General features: G+C 41.8%; 4 protein-coding genes and 1 long non-coding RNA gene across 10 annotated transcripts; 4 read left to right on the top strand and 1 right to left on the bottom strand.

Annotated features, from left to right (window-relative positions):
* Positions 1 to 370: 370 nt before the first annotated feature.
* si:ch211-284e13.6 lies at positions 371 to 5,391 on the top strand. 4 transcript variants are annotated; one of them, XM_046838548.1, is made up of 5 exons: positions 371 to 508; positions 664 to 747; positions 2,385 to 2,488; positions 3,453 to 4,421; positions 4,517 to 5,391. In XM_046838548.1, the coding sequence occupies exons 4-5, from the start codon at positions 3,480 to 3,482 to the stop codon at positions 4,526 to 4,528; spliced, it is 954 nt and encodes a 317-aa protein (XP_046694504.1). In that variant the 5' UTR covers positions 371 to 508; positions 664 to 747; positions 2,385 to 2,488; positions 3,453 to 3,479; the 3' UTR covers positions 4,529 to 5,391. The 4 variants fall into 4 exon arrangements, with proteins under 4 accessions (XP_046694504.1, XP_046694506.1, XP_046694503.1 ...); XM_046838550.1 differs by having other exon boundaries at positions 2,388 to 2,488; XM_046838547.1 differs by having other exon boundaries at positions 409 to 747.
* LOC124378781 lies at positions 786 to 5,391 on the top strand. Its single transcript, XR_006924298.1, has 2 exons — positions 786 to 818; positions 4,742 to 5,391. It is a non-coding gene; the product is annotated as an uncharacterized LOC124378781 (long non-coding RNA).
* An 811-nt stretch (positions 5,392 to 6,202) lies between these two features.
* LOC124379297 (potential E3 ubiquitin-protein ligase ariadne-2) lies at positions 6,203 to 8,332 on the top strand. Of its 2 annotated transcripts, none has more exons than XM_046839550.1 (4): positions 6,203 to 6,493; positions 6,856 to 6,899; positions 6,998 to 7,054; positions 7,242 to 8,332. In XM_046839550.1, the coding sequence occupies exons 1-4, from the start codon at positions 6,481 to 6,483 to the stop codon at positions 7,644 to 7,646; spliced, it is 519 nt and encodes a 172-aa protein (XP_046695506.1). In that variant the 5' UTR covers positions 6,203 to 6,480; the 3' UTR covers positions 7,647 to 8,332. The 2 variants fall into 2 exon arrangements, with proteins under 2 accessions (XP_046695506.1, XP_046695505.1); XM_046839549.1 differs by having other exon boundaries at positions 6,208 to 6,493; positions 6,844 to 6,899.
* A 309-nt stretch (positions 8,333 to 8,641) lies between these two features.
* Positions 8,642 to 11,957, top strand: LOC124379268. 2 transcript variants are annotated; one of them, XM_046839516.1, is made up of 4 exons: positions 8,642 to 9,064; positions 9,408 to 9,595; positions 9,702 to 9,800; positions 10,312 to 11,957. In XM_046839516.1, exons 2-4 carry the CDS (start codon positions 9,500 to 9,502, stop codon positions 10,726 to 10,728), a joined length of 612 nt encoding a protein of 203 aa, XP_046695472.1. In that variant the 5' UTR covers positions 8,642 to 9,064; positions 9,408 to 9,499; the 3' UTR covers positions 10,729 to 11,957. The 2 variants fall into 2 exon arrangements, with proteins under 2 accessions (XP_046695472.1, XP_046695471.1); XM_046839515.1 differs by having other exon boundaries at positions 8,643 to 9,064; positions 9,540 to 9,595.
* Positions 11,958 to 12,248: 291 nt separating this feature from the next.
* On the bottom strand, positions 12,249 to 15,428 carry si:ch211-284e13.5 (uncharacterized protein LOC793850 homolog). Its single transcript, XM_046839475.1, has 3 exons — positions 14,491 to 15,428; positions 14,064 to 14,375; positions 12,249 to 13,389 (listed from the first exon to the last, which is right to left on the bottom strand). The coding sequence occupies exons 1-3, from the start codon at positions 14,948 to 14,950 to the stop codon at positions 12,821 to 12,823; spliced, it is 1,341 nt and encodes a 446-aa protein (XP_046695431.1). The 5' UTR covers positions 14,951 to 15,428; the 3' UTR covers positions 12,249 to 12,820.
* Positions 15,429 to 15,584: the final 156 nt, after the last annotated feature.

Genomic DNA, 15,584 nt, shown 5'->3' on the forward strand with positions numbered 1-15,584 from the left:
GAGATACTCATTGCCTTTACAACGTTTATTTAACTATTGCTTTTAATAGTAATATTGATATGGTATGATCTGATTGGTCCAGGCATACATACACACACACACACACACACACACACACACACACACACACACACACACACACACGCAAAACCCCACAAAGTTATAAATATTAGTATTTTTAATATTTCTTTATGACTGTAAACTATTGCCACCCGCTCTTTAGCCCCACTGGAGCAGTATTTCCGACCACCAGGGTGACGTTTTCACCTCGGCACGCGGTCATTCGCCTAGAACTAGGACACCAAAGCCCCGCCCACTACCCGAACCGAGATCTTTAATTGGTCGAATTCAGATTCCAGGGTTGTGGCGTGCAACGGTGCCTAAACTGTGATTGGACCGTGTCCCAGGGCGAAATCGCGTCCAACACATGAAGCAACTGATCTGTGAGGAAAGAGTGTTGGGTATTGAAACTGGATAAAAAAAAAATAAGCATGGGTCTTGTTTTTCTGTAAGTATAAGAATAAAAAATAAAAAACACACACATGCGAAAATGTAATCGTTTTTTATATACAGGAAGATGGGGAAAGATTAGTGTTAGATCAGATGTAGATTTCATTTTTTTTATTTTATTTAATTTTGTTTATTTTATAATTTTTTTGGAAGACGATGCAAGACATAAGGAAGGACTCCATCATCATCATCTTCATCAAGAGCTCCAGGGGTTTCTACAGATCAGGATAAGACAAGGTAAAACTTCGAAAACTTCATCACACACACACACACACACACACACACACACACACACACACACACACACAGTCATGCAAACTTATATCAGATAAAAGAAACATCTTATTTTCCTCCTCTTGTTTAGTTATTATGTACATATTCATAATAAACTCATAGAAACTTTGCTGTCTAAAACGTGTATATGTCACATCCCACGTGGATTTGCATATGTGTGTGTGGTTTTTTTTTTTTTTTGAGGTCATTTCCTGATTTATTATCCTGATCAAAATGATAAGAATTGATAGTGCGCGCGCCATGGGTTGCCAGATTGGGTCGCATACCTATTACACACGTTAACATGTATGCACTTTTAAGAGTGATCAATAATAAGTATACAGGAGTAAGCGGGTGTGGAAACCCTGTCAAATCTACTGTGTTATCTTTATCTTTTTTATTAAAAATAAAAATAAAAATCTGGAGGAGGGCGGGGTCAGTCCGAATATAAACGCATGGAGGGGAAATAAAAGAAGACAACAAACCCTCGAAATGTAGGCCAGCGTGCGTGACCCAGTTCCACACACACACACACACACACACACACACACACACACACACACACACACACACGAATGCTTAAACAGTGCACTACAGTAACTATACATTAGTGTTGCATAGACACAGTGTGTTCTGTACATTCAAGCATTTCTTAAAATGTCCAATGAATAGGGACGTGTCCCATGATCTGTTTGGTGGCTGAAAACCTCTTCATGGAAACTTTCACATGCACATAAAGTGTTTAATCCAGACATTTTCATAATTCTACAATAAATAAAAATGTAGACCATTTTCCTAGTTTTCATCAGTTTCCTGGTTTACAATGGAGCAGAAGCTGGTGATGTCCATTACAGGACCACTATACTACCAGCATCTTTTCATCAAAAACACACTGAGATCATGCACTGAACTTCAACAACCCTCGAGTTCAGGATTGTAGCGAGGATGAACGAAGCAGCATGTAGAATGCATATTTGTCCATATAAATGGATCAGTGTAGGCCTGGTTTCCGTGCTATTTTGAAATGTATATGTTTCTGTACAACAGGCAGCTCATTATGTACAAAAAGGAAAAGAAATTATAGACTGTCCTTTCCCTCCAGACTACAGCCTGGATTCAAATAGTATGTAGCTCCACTGACATAGTGTTTAGCACAGCAGCGTGCCGTCTGGGTGGCAGCCCAAGTGTGATCAAGGAGATCCCTCCTCTCACCTTGGCACGACTCCAGTTCTCGTGTGTTTTTCTTCCAGAGTGCCAGGGTCATTTCCAAAGAAAGCTTATGCGGGGAAGAAAACAAAACGACCAACACGGTCTGTGAAGTTCTGACGACCTCGTTACTCCAGCCAACCACAGCCTTCACAATAGTTTAGAGAAAGATGTTAGCTGACCTGTTTTTTTGGGGTATTTTTGCTCCAAATCCAAACAGCATGACAATCAACATACATAAAAATCCGAGGGTTGTATAAAAAATGATTCAAAATCGTCTCAGAGTGATGATGAGTTGGGTTCAGTTTTACTAATTGGACCAAAATGTAATTAAATGACTGCAAACATTAACAAATGGATTTGTGTAACCTGAAACATTTTTACTGTGTCCCCAGAAGAAGGTCAGTAGCATCAGGTCTCTCTCAGCCTTTTGTGGACGAGTATCGGGTGTTTTTGGCTCGATTCCTCTTTGCTGGATTGCTGACAACAGGAGATCGTGGTGAGTATATGAGACAGATATTTTGTTTTGGGCCCCCTGGCGAAGGCGATCACTCGGAGGCTGACCTACTTTTCTTCTTCAGTTCATACCTGCAGAGCTATTTATACTCATGACACACATACATCTCTCTTTCTCTCTCCCCCTCACTCTCTCTTTCTCTTTCTCTCAACCAGTAAATACATTCTAAAGTTTTGGGAATTGAGCCATCATTGCCATTCAATACTCCTCTTCACCCACATCTACTCAAACCAGATCCCACACTTTTCGGCTGCCCCTCTTTCTTTCATCAGATCCAGTTATTCTTTGGCCGCCCTCAGCGCTGTGGCGCCTGCATATTGTGCACCGACTGATTCACACAGTTTTTGTCGAATAATTACCTTTTGTGTTCGAGCTGTCTGGGCACGAATGGAGCAGGGAGTCGGATTGTTGCAAGTGATAGCGCAGACTTGACATGTTGCAATAAATCTACGCTTGCTGAGAAACGTGTGGTCTCACATTTCAAACCGTTACAGGCAGGAGACACTGTGGTATAATAGATAAAGGAATGAAAGAGTGGAATTTTGTTATGCTGGAGAATCACTGTGGCGACACAGTGGTGCAGGATTAGCATGGCCACTTTACAGGAACAGGCAACCCGGTTTTTCTCTGAGCATCTCTTCATGGTTTAGGTTCTTCAGTTAACCTGTAGATGGACTGGTTATGCTAAAGTACACCATGGATCAAGATTTGTGTGAATGTGGCCTTGTGATGGATTAGAATCACATCCAGCATCCAAGCGTTTCCACTGTAGACTCCTCCAGAATAAATAATGCTTATGCTTATATGCGTATAACCGTAGAAAACACAATACATTTAATTTAGATGTATTTAGATGTTTCATTATTAGCTCAACTTAGCATTTGTAAATACTCAGGCAAACATCAAACTCCTATTAACCAATTCTTTCACTTTTTGCTACTGATAGGCAAAGTGACATCCTGCAGTTCCACACATGGAAGATCGGAAGTATCTCCCTCAGGCAGTGGGTGAGGAAACTAACCTCTCCACCTCAGCCATCCAACCACAGCCTAACAGACATATTAAAAGAGAACCATGTGACTCAGTGATCACTACAAGAGTCAGGATGGAAGAGCACTCAGATGTTCCCTGCAAGGTGCCCCGCTTCCAGTACGTAGATTTCCCCTCACTACACCAGTGTATCAAGCAGCTCTCCGTGCCACCACTAGAGGGCTGGCTAGCCTCCTGCCCACTTGGAAAGGTTCCAGCACATCGTCCCAGCAGCCCGAAGGAGAAGGTGCCCAAGTTTAAATATGTGGACTACCCTTCACTCTATCACTGTATCCAGCAGTTGTCCGTGCCGCCATTGGAAATCTGGAGCTCGAAGCTTACCAAGCCCAGCCCGAGGGGGGGACTGGTGGACACAGTAGGGGTACAGTGTCCCCGTCAGGTGCTTGGAGATAGAGGGAAAAATGAAGAGATGGAGGAAATTAGAGTAGGCCAACAAAGCAGCGAAAAAAGGGGCAGTGGAAGCACAATCTATGTCCCAATTCCAGAGCCCACTGTCCTGCTTAACATAAAAGATCCACAGCCAAGCAAAGTCACAGAAAAGGAAGATAATTCCAACATGCACCAAAAGCACTTTAGTTTTAGCTCAGATCATGTATCTCGATCACAGACGGTTTGTAGCGCAGACCTGAAAAGAGCAGCAGAAAGGAATGAGAAAAGTCTGAGGCCATCTGTTATCAGTGTGGTGCGAACAAAAAGACAGAAACACCGAGTGGAAACGGAAGAGCGACCCGAGAGGTTTAAATCCCCAACCCCGGTAACAAAGGTGGAGCAGCCGATAAATCTAAAGCTGATCTGTCCTCTCGGCCAACAGATATTTACAGATCCAGTGGAGCACCAAACTCAGCAGTGCAGACACAAAGACAAGGTCAGCATGATTGCTAAATGAGATCTCTAATGGCAGCAAACCATACGCACTGATATGTGATTTGTAAAGGAAATTTCTTTTGTCTCATTTTACAGGGACCACATTGATGACGTGACTTCAAGATGGCCATCTTTCTGACTTTTCCTAGATATTATTGGTCGTCGTTTTTGACACTTTGGCCTTGACCTATCATCTTGTTCAACTTCTACAAGGCAGAAGAAGAACATCAGACACATTCTGATGCACCCTTTAGAATTTTGCCTTAAATCATGCAATTAAATAGTAGAAAGTGAAAGGTATTAAGAGGATATTCAGAAAAGCACACACACACACACACACACACACACACACACACACACACACACCTATTTGCATTTTTGGTAATATCAACAGTCTAGTGGTACTAAATAAAAGCTACTAGAATTTGGAGGTTTCTACTTCTGTAGGTTTTGAAAGACTGATATATATATATATACTGATATACTGTCAGTTTGTGTTGGTTTAAAACTACTAAACCTTAAGTACTGAACCAATTGCTGGCCATAGACAATCCCAACCTGATGCAAGTTCTGCCCTCCAACAACAGGGTCCTTCTGCAAGTGTGGCAGAAATGACAAGAAAACCTAAAAACTGGGTTAAGAACTTAGTGTGAGTGACACTTTAGTCTTTCTTTCCCAGACAGTAAAACAGATCCTGCCGCTGGGAAACGAAACCCAGAGGAGGATACAAATGCATTTTTGTAGACACTGAGGTTTAACTGTTTAGTTCTGCGTGCCTAAAGGAATGGCGGTTGCTTATGCCGCGAAATCATTTGTTGAACATTTAATACCTTTTTTAAAAAATGAATCTTTGTATTTCTGAGGTGTTTTTTATGAAATTTCATGTATGATAGCTGAAAGGTAGAGTTAACCTGCAGAATAATGGAATTTTCACTTGTTTTGTGCGCATTAAAGGTTTTTAACAAGTACTATTTACGAGTTATCAATTTTGTGTCTACATTTATCGGACAATTTATGATGTACGCTTTAAATGCCCTCACTACAATACTTTAAAATGATTCTATGGTACAGTTTTTGTGAGATTTGTAAGGACAAAGTTTAGGTATTGTGCAGTAAAGAGAAAAAAAAGAAATGTCATCTCAAATGTATTCTAAAGATTAGTGCATGCAATAATTCAATTCCAGATTCATTGTCAATAATCACCAAACATTTATTAGGTGAAACTCTGGATACTGGTAGATGGGGTATACTGGGGCACTTAGATGTTCTTGATGATGTTCTGTTCCAGATTGAATCAACATTTACTGTTAAAATAACTTATTCTGAGTCAGCTTTTTACTAGATTAGTAAGGTCAAGCATCGATATGGGTTGCACGGTCAAAGCTCCAAGTTTGTTGGGGGTTAAGGTCAAGGTTCTATGAAGGACACTAAAGTTCTTTCACCTCAACCGTGGCACATTATGTCTTCATGGAGATTGCTTTGTGTACACTGGCATTATCATGCTGGATCATAGTTTGGACCATTTTGATGCCGTGAGACGAATTCTGCAGCATACAAGATATTCTAGACAATTTCTTTCATCTAATTTTTATATGAAGTCTTACATTCATGGGTTGTTTCGGTGTCCAAACTTTACCATTCAGTGTATTTTACTATTACATGATTATGGATTTTAGAAATGGATTGTGTGTTGGGACAAGAAAGCGTAGTAATCTGTACCTATGGTATATATCTAAACTACGCTTATGGGTATCTGCTTAAGTATTCAGTGTTGCCTATTGTAGCACTGTTTATTTCTGGCTTTGGATTCTTTCACTTTTGCTTTCACTTCTAGAAAATTCTAGTTATCAGATGACTGCAAAAGAATATAATTGCTGTGGAAACGTTTATATAATCAGTGCGGAACAACACTGAAAACCTGATAAATCAGGAAATACAGACATTCAGGTATTGAGACGAATCATACTTGATACGCTGTGAGCAAGAAGGAAGAAGGCGAACGCTAACAGCACTGCTCAAGGACGAAACACAATAAGGAAAAAGAAGGAAACGACACTGGAATGGGAGGCACAGGTACATAATAATCTGTACTTTTCTATATTAAAGTGATAGTGGGTGAGAAAATAGAGTATTTACAGCATAGTTAGGTTTTTATTCTGGTCATGAATGATTAAGTCTTCCTCTTGTTATTATGCATTTATACATATAGTCACATCATGTCATTTGGGGATCCCAGTCTGTAGCACTTAACAGATAAGAAGTAATTCTTAAATTCATTTCTACTGTGACGAATCAAGTTCTGGCTGTTAAAGAGCTTTCAGATTTGCGTAGTTAATTGTTCTGAATCGAACACACTGAAATGCTCAAATGAATAATGGTGGATGTGTAAATGAAAGCAAAACACTACACATACTTTTTATTAGTTTCATCAACAGAACCTGACCCTCCACCCAGACATGAAAATCCAATATTACCCCAGGTAAGAGGCTACACCAACAGTTTCGCTTGTAACCCTTTTACTGTCCAAGGCTTTGTATATGCTGAACTCTTCAAACAGGGTTTACATTTTATGCACAGGCAACAATCAGGGTCAGGAAACCGCCACTGTCTAAGGAGCCAGACTACAGCAGAATGGTGAGCAGGACAGAAACGCTTTCATATTCACGATTTTATATTCCTGACATGTACCACAACAGACACCCTGGCTCTAGTGGATTGGGGAACAAACAAACTAATTGCTCGAAATGGCCTTTAAAACAGTAACAGAACAGAAAAGGCAACGAGGACGCTGCTTTAATGACTTTTTGTCTCTTCTCTACAGTGTCCGAAGTGTTCATCCATCCTGAAGCCTGCAGTGGTTCCAGCTGGACATAACATTTCACTATTGCAGTGTCCATTGTGCTATACCACACCACTTTGCAAGCACTGCCTGTACCCTTGTCCTGATGGTACCTGTACCAACCAGTCGTGCCAGGTCGTCTCATTGTTGCTCACCTGTGACCGAGTCACGGATTACGAAAGCTCAGTGTACGGCTGCGCTCTTTTCAGAGCCTGTCCCAAATGTCACACTCTAATGATGCACGAGAGCGGATGCAATTGGGTGACATGTCCACAGTGCAGATATAGTTTCTGTTTTATCTGCCTAAGAGGCACACAGGAGTTCAACTATCACTCGTCTCGGACCTGCTCTGCACAAAAGGCACCTCGTCAGAGATTCCAAACCTGACAAATGCTTTCTCACAGCTGTGTATCACAATCTATTATAAAGAGACAAATCAAAACTTTGTGACAGCTCAGCATTTGATTTCAATTTTTTTCATAAAAATAATATGTCCCCTAACTTCCCAGTATGAGGTAATAAATTTTACTGAAGGACACTTACAGTCTCTTTAATTCCACTGTTGTGATATCTAAGCTCGCCTGGAATGAGGGAATTTCACATTGGACAGATGGAGAGGTTCAAGTCAGCATCTTGTTGTCAAGCACTCCTTATCTCAAAGTCAGAATCACAATTTCATTCACACACACACAAATATCTTCTGTAAACTGCTCATCATGATCGCATTGGTCTGTCGCTTCACTTAGATTCAATCCAATTCGTTTTTAATTGTATAGCTCTTTTAACAATGGATATTATCTCAAAGCAGCGAGATAAATCAGCTATAAAAGATTATACGTTTATTTCTAATGTTCTTCCCCGAGAAGGTGTGAGGAAGAAACCTTGAGAGCGACCAGACTCAAAAGGGAACCCGTCCTCATCTGGATGGCACCGAATGTCCATTCACTACAGTTCTATTATTGTTGAGGTGTTCAGTGATTAGAGATTAAATGCAACCTGGGGTCCTAAACCATTATAGTGGACTGTATATTTGTCACATATACATTACAGCACAGTGAAATTTGTTCTTTGCATATCCCAGCTTGCTCAAAAGCTGGGGTCAGAGCGCAGGGTCAGTCAGGACCATATGGCGCCCCTGGAGCACAGACGTTTAAGGGTCTTGCTCAGGGGCCCAAGAGTGGCAGCTTTGGCAATAATGGGGCTTGAACCCCTGACCTTCCCATCAGTAACCCAGCACCTGAACTACTGAGCTACCACTCCCCCTGATATTAGTTACAGTCAACATCTTGAAGCTCCTGAGTTGTGCAGTTATTTCGTGGACTTTAAGCTGTGGAACCACGTGACTCCCATTAAAGAGAAATAGATGGACAATATCCCACATGTATTTGGTGATCGGGTGGCCCCCTAATCTCTCTATAGCTGGATCAATACCCTAAAAGGTTTACCAAATGAGCATAAAAATCGTCCACTTCTCGAACAATGCATGCCACAACAAAAAGCCAAACACATCATCACCACACCAACGTGAGAGTTATGCTGAGAATGCCGCAATGTCACATGCACAAACTTTTTGGGACTTTCCTCTCATGTGCATCACCGTGTCCCGAACGATGGATCAGAAAAATCCCCACGGACTGAGAGTCGTATAACCAAAACACACACGTGAATTTCTTGCTTATTCCTCGCCATGCCGCGCGCGAGAAAGACGACCGGCGTCGCAAAGCGCGTGACTAGGACCAAACGCGCGAGACGGACACGGCGCAGCACTGAGGATACCCTGGAAGAAGCTGGAATGGGAGGATCAGGTATAGTGCATGCTTCTGATGTGTCCTGAGTATCTTAAATAGTGAGTCAATGAGAAAACAAGAAATAGTGACACCATATTTGGATCATTTCTTTCCAGAAAACAGACGACGTAATCACGTGAATTGCGTAATCACGTGAATTATTTTGTGCATGCAAATTTGTGCGTTATATACACGTAAATGTGCATGCATCAATTTTTCATACATTGTTTGACAATTATTTTTAATCAACAAAACATTTATGGATACAGGATCCGACTTTCGAAACAGTTGTGGCGCAGCATGAAATAAAACAAAAGTGAAACCTGGCATTTTTTCACAGCTGAACTTTTTTTTTTTAAAGGTACAATTAGGACGATAAAAACCAAACTACACTGCTTTACAAGCCATAAATCATTTTTATAATCCACGCAAAGGAGACTATATATTAATAAAATGAAGAGGAGCAAAGGAATAAAAGCAGCTTTTTTTCTAGCTTCGTCGAGAAATGATGATCCTCCACCCAAACAAGAAGATCCAACATTACTGCAGGTGAGAAGCTACAACTACAGGGTTGTTGTTTTTTTTTTTACCTTTGGGGCTGTTAATCAAGTGTATACTGATAACATTTATGAACAATGTTCACATTTATACACAGTCAACATTGATGGGCAGCATTATACAGTCACCACTGCTACTGCCACTGCCATTGCCACAGCGACTGCCACTCTCTGAGGAGCTAGACTACAGCAAAATGGTGAGCAGGCCAAAAATGCTTACAGATTCACAATTTTTAGTACCACTTCAAAAATGCTGATCTCTGCCTTTGGGCTTTTTGGTACTTGTGATCAGGAATTTCCTGCATAAGCTTGCGATAAATTTTATTACACTTTAAAAAGGTGGATGGATTGTGTTTTTTATATTTTTTATTTTATAGTCTGTTAGATCAGACCACAGGGGCCACCCTTCGATCCCCACGTGTATCAATAAGCCTTTGTGGCCCATGACCCTGTTCACCACTATTCCTTCCTTCGCCCACTTTTGATAGATACCGACTACTGCAGACCGGGAACACGTCTAGACGACTAATGTAAACGTCATCTAGACATCACAATTTGTCAAATCCTGACGCATCTAACGTCAACACTGTCAAAAAAACATTTTCACTTGCTGCCTAATAAACACTATATTTCCAAAAGTATTGGGTCACCTGGTCATAATTTTGGTATTTAAGCATTACATTCCACATTTTTGTCTCTGCTCTACAGTGTCCAAAGTGTTCCTCCATCCTGACGGCTGCAGTGGTTCCAGCTGGACAGAACACTTCACTGTTGCAGTGCCCGCAGTGCTCTACCACGCCACTGTGTGAGCACTGCCTGTACCCTTGCCCTGATGGCACCTGCACCAACCAGGCCTGCCACATTGTTTCTTTGCTGCTCACCTGTGACCGAGTCAAGGAAACGTCCAGCAACGTGTACGGCTGTCCTCTTTTCCGAGCCTGTCCCAAATGTCACAATCTAATGTCGCATGCAGGAGGGTGCAAGTATGTGAGGTGTGACAAGTGCAGCCATGGCTACTGTTTTATCTGCTTAAGGGTCTCAAAGGAGTGCAGAAAGGACAGGGACAAGTATTTTTCTCTGACCTGCTCTGTACCTAAAGCGGCACGGCAGAGATTCCAAACCTGACGAGGTGGAGACGCAAACTCTCACAGCTGTAATAAAAATATCATAAAGGAGTAAAACCTAAATTTTCAGTACACTGTAACAAAACACTGTAAAAATCTCAATTCCGACAGAAACGTACATTTTTCCATGAACACAGCACTATACTGTAAAACTATGCATTTTGGGAATTATTTTCCCCTATAATACAGCAATATACTGTGAATATTGTAAAGGAAGAGAGAAGTGGTTAAAGCTCTGGGTTACTAATTTAAGCTGCCACTCTTGAGCTTGAACCCTTAACATTATGTGCCCCAGGGGCTCTGTTATATAAAAAAAAAAAAAAAAAACACACTGGGAAATATGAAGAAAGGATTTCACTGTGATGTAATGCACATGCGACAAATAAAGCATTTGCATTCTGAGAGTGACATTAGAAGTAACATTTGAGAAACCCTTTTAAATATAGCACACTGCTGCGTTTCTAGAGAAAACTGAACAATGAAGCACCAGTGAAGGACTTTCTTTAAGAATATCTTTGGGTATCCATGTGGAATACTCTAATGAACAAATCAACAACTCAAATACATTTTATCAGTCATCTTTGAACAACAAAGCAAACTATAGTCACCTTGGAGCACTGCCATCTTCCCATTTTTTGTAACGGATTCCTGAATAATTTATAAAGTTGGACCGTTTTTTATTTTATTATTATTTTTAGTTCTATTGCTTTGTGACTAAAAGCATTATTGGGTTTATACGTTGGTGGATTTCCTCTGATTTCTGTGCGTTTTCAACAGGTACTAGTGACGAGAAGATTGGATCGTTTTAGTGACTTGAATAGTTTTTCTGAGTCATTTAGTTCTTGTTTCTTTGATCATAAATAAAATGTTCCAATTTCAATAAGCAGATCCTGTAACACATCAACATACACACACTTTCGCAACAGTTCTATTAATTTATATATGTATATATAGAACTGCATAGTGTCATTGGGAGTCACGTGATAAAAGAACGAACTACTTGGACCGGAAGAGTCGAGAGGTAAACGATTACATTTTCTTTCCTGGACATAACCTACGGAGAGTCACATTCGTTCAGAATAAACGAATCTTTCACGATCAACCAATCACCACCAGGTACATTATTAGAGTGAGTAAAAATGATTTCAAGAGAGAATCTATTTTGCTATTGTGATTTGCATTGATGCCCTTTTTTTTTTTTTAAACAAATAAATTTGGTTACATACTTGATCTTCATGTCTTTTCTTCACATAGTGCTGATGTTAAGCTTCATTATAAACGTAATCTTTTAGTGCATGGTAACAAATTTGAGTAGAAAACAGCAATGTCCGGCTGCCACTGAGTACAATTCAGTGCACAACATTACTACAGAAACATCCTGTGAAGCCGATTATATTGCGAGTACTGTAAAATTAGCAGCCACCAATATTTTACTGGTAATGTACTTTTTTTTTTTTATACAATAAATGACAGATCAGCATATTTGAGACTGTATAAGTAATATGTCCACCATTCTTCATGTCTAATTAACATTCTGTATTTATGGAAACTTTGGATTCTGACCCAAAAAAAGAACGTGTGGAGAAACATTAAACAACAACTTAAAAATCAATTAAATGATAATCAAATATGGTCTGCCGTCTATTTCCCCGTCTTCAAAGAGACCAAAAAATAGTAATAAAAGAAATTCACTTTTATGCAAATTTACTTCACAAGTCAAAGGCAAAACTAAACACACCACACACACATCACCCAAAGGGAAAAAAAAAAAAAACGGTTTGCCTTCAACCATAAAAAAAAAAAAATATTGGTAAACATTTGCATTTGTTGCATCACAATTTAATAAACTGAAGACCTGTAAAATTGTAAATGATTAAATTTTATGATTGTCATCTTGCAACCGTTCATCATTTGCAAAGCCCTACTCAAATACTGTCACTTTCTTCTTACCAATGTGTAGTGGGCATAAGATTTTGGTGGGTTACAAATGAATAATACTGTGCCCTCATATAGAAAAAGTTATGTTCATATAAGCTCAATGTGTGGAATTTTAAAGCGACCTGAATATTTTTAAACCCGAAAGCAGCTTTCCCTCATGTCCTCCCATAACCCTCTATATTGGGTTTAGCGTTGTTCAGGCCACCTCGGGCATGTGTCCTCTGATGGAAGCGTAGTCCACCGCAATTCCGGAAACTTTTCCCACATTGAGCGCACACATACGGCTTCTCGCCTGTGTGAATGCGGAAATGTCGCGTGAGCGCCCACGAGTGTCGAAAACGTGCGGTGCACTCAGTGCAAACGTACGGCTTCTCGCCCGTATGGATCCTTTGGTGGATCTTGAGGTGCTCCATGCGGTTAAAGTCTCGGCCGCACTGTGAACAGTGAAACGGGCTGCGCCCCGGTGGATACAGGTTGCGTTTGGGACTTTTGTGCTGATGGCTGGGTGGCTTGGGCTGCAGGGCACCGCGGTACCGGCGCACTTCCGCCGGAATGGAAAAAGACTGGCCTAAAGTGTGCGCTTGTCCAGAGTTGTGTGTGGGGAAAAGCGGATTAGGGGCAGGGTGGCTTTGGGCGGAGAGTTCGCTCCCAGAGAGCGGTTCATGGCACATGTTTGGCTGACTGGACGAGGCTGATGCAAGGAAGTCCATACCAGGAAGATCTCCTTGAAAGACAAAGGGATTGGAGGTAACCAGACATGCAAAGAACGAAAACTGGTTATCTGAGATGTTTGATAGGAAGGTCTATTTTTATATTTTTTAAAACAAAAGCAGATTTATCCAGATTTTTGTTTTCTTCTGCAGCATTTTAACTAGAAAATAACCTCAAGCACAGGATTCCTAACACTACTCTCTGTAAACTGCAATACTGCTCAGAAATGCTGTGCTTGGAGGTGGTAGCTCAGTGGTTTAAACTTTGGACTCTGGATAAGACATGGTCTAACAAGCTTCTAATGCTGGGCCCTTGAGCAAAGCCCTTAACTCTCCACTGCTCAGTTTTAAGTCTGGATAGGAGCATCAGACAAATGACGTAAATGTAAATGTATAATAAGGAAACCACCCACATGTTAAACAGTGGGCTAATAAGCTGAATTATTCAAGGTTTTGTAATAAAAACTGTTTCCTATCAGAGTATATCATCACTCTATACACACAAAACATTACATTTAATAGAATCATGCTTTGGATATTAGATGATAAACAGACCCTATGCTTCATTTAAATTGAAAGAATAACTGATGGGTGGCTATGGATGCCAAAAGACTCCTTACTCAGATCTTACTCATTTCATTTCCAGCATGCAGGCGTTCATTTACACCAACAATGTTTAGTAGCTTACCCAGAGCTGAGCTGCAGGAGGAAGCGTATGCATCTGACTGGCAGCTCGGATGCTGAAGCGGATCAGGTCTCCAGTCTTCCAACAGTTTAGATTGAGCCATCGAGAGGGAATCCGGGCTGAACTCGTGCTCCGAGTCAGATTTGGAGTAAGCACATTGATCAGCGTCCTCCAGCTTTGCCGTGCGACCAGGCTCGAATGATAAACGGCCCTTTATCTGGATCGCTGAAGCTTCAGGTACCATCGCCACCCCAATGCATACCTGATCGGCATGGGAAGTGGCTTCCTGCATGGAGTCGGAGTCCACTTTAATGCCTGTTAATAGATAAATAATAAATAAGGAATCCATCAATAAAGTGGAGAATATTACTCATGTCAACAGCGTTATGTTATGTGTGTGTGTGTGTGTGTGTGTAAACACTGAGGTTACCTTCAGTCTCCTGTAGTTGCTGTAAACGGGGCTGTAAAGTGAGACTTGGTTTCACGTCCTGCACGCTCTCGAGTCCGTCCTCCCCGATCTCGCGGAACGATTGACACGCGTACGGTTCCCCGGGTGAGTCCTCCTGCGTCCCTCCGGCGTCCAGCATGGTTTCGGCGGGGCTGATGGGGCTCGTATTGACAGCGGCGTCGCGCGTCCGCCGCGTCCCACGAAGCTCCTTCTGCGCCTGATTGAGCCTCGCCTGGAGGTTCCGGTTGGCCTGGAGGCTCTTGTGCAGCTGATCGCGAACATCTCGGAAGGCTTTCAGGACCAGTCTGGACACCTCGCTCACCGCGAGCTCTCCCGCCACACCGAAAGCGCTCTGGATGCTCGCCGAGAGCTCCTCGTGGAAGGAAACGGACAGCTCGGCGACCGGACCCGAGTCCGCGGAACTTTCGGTGTTGTGTGCCATAACCGAAACACAAAGCAGCCTGGTTGAACAATGCGCTAATTAGAGACCCACGAACCCGAGCAGCGGTGCTCCCTCTCTGCGTCCTCACAAATAACTAACCCGACCTCAAACACCTGAGCCAGCACCAGAACCCGCACCTCACCGCGCTTCTCCCGAACCCCAGAGGAAAACCCGCGAGACAAACTTTACCTCAGGTTAAGAGCAGCTAGCTTCACACCTGCTAGCACACCTCACTACCGCTACACAATTTCCCCCTCCCACAGTAAAAGCGGTGTATCATACTGCACACCCGAACCCTGAATACACTCCCTAATACCCCGAACACCGAAGCCCGAATTACACCCCTTAATACCCCGAACACAGTCCACTTTACAGCCCAAAAGCACACAGTCGCCTTTCATTTATTCACATTTATACGCTCGGCACATCACTTCCGCCTTCCGGGACCTTCATACGGGTGTTTTCTCGACAAACCCCGCCTCTTCTCTCCGATTGGCTCATTCACCTTTTCAAACTTTACACATCTCTGTATAACGAGAATACAAAGAAGCTCAAGTATAAGTGAACTGTACTTTTTTATGATTTACATCCAGAGACTATGTGACATCTTTATGCTACTGTGAATATTCTATAA

The sequence above is a fragment of the Silurus meridionalis genome, chromosome 25 (genome assembly GCF_014805685.1).
Source record: "Silurus meridionalis isolate SWU-2019-XX chromosome 25, ASM1480568v1, whole genome shotgun sequence".
NCBI classification, from domain to species: Eukaryota; Metazoa; Chordata; class Actinopteri; order Siluriformes; family Siluridae; genus Silurus; species Silurus meridionalis.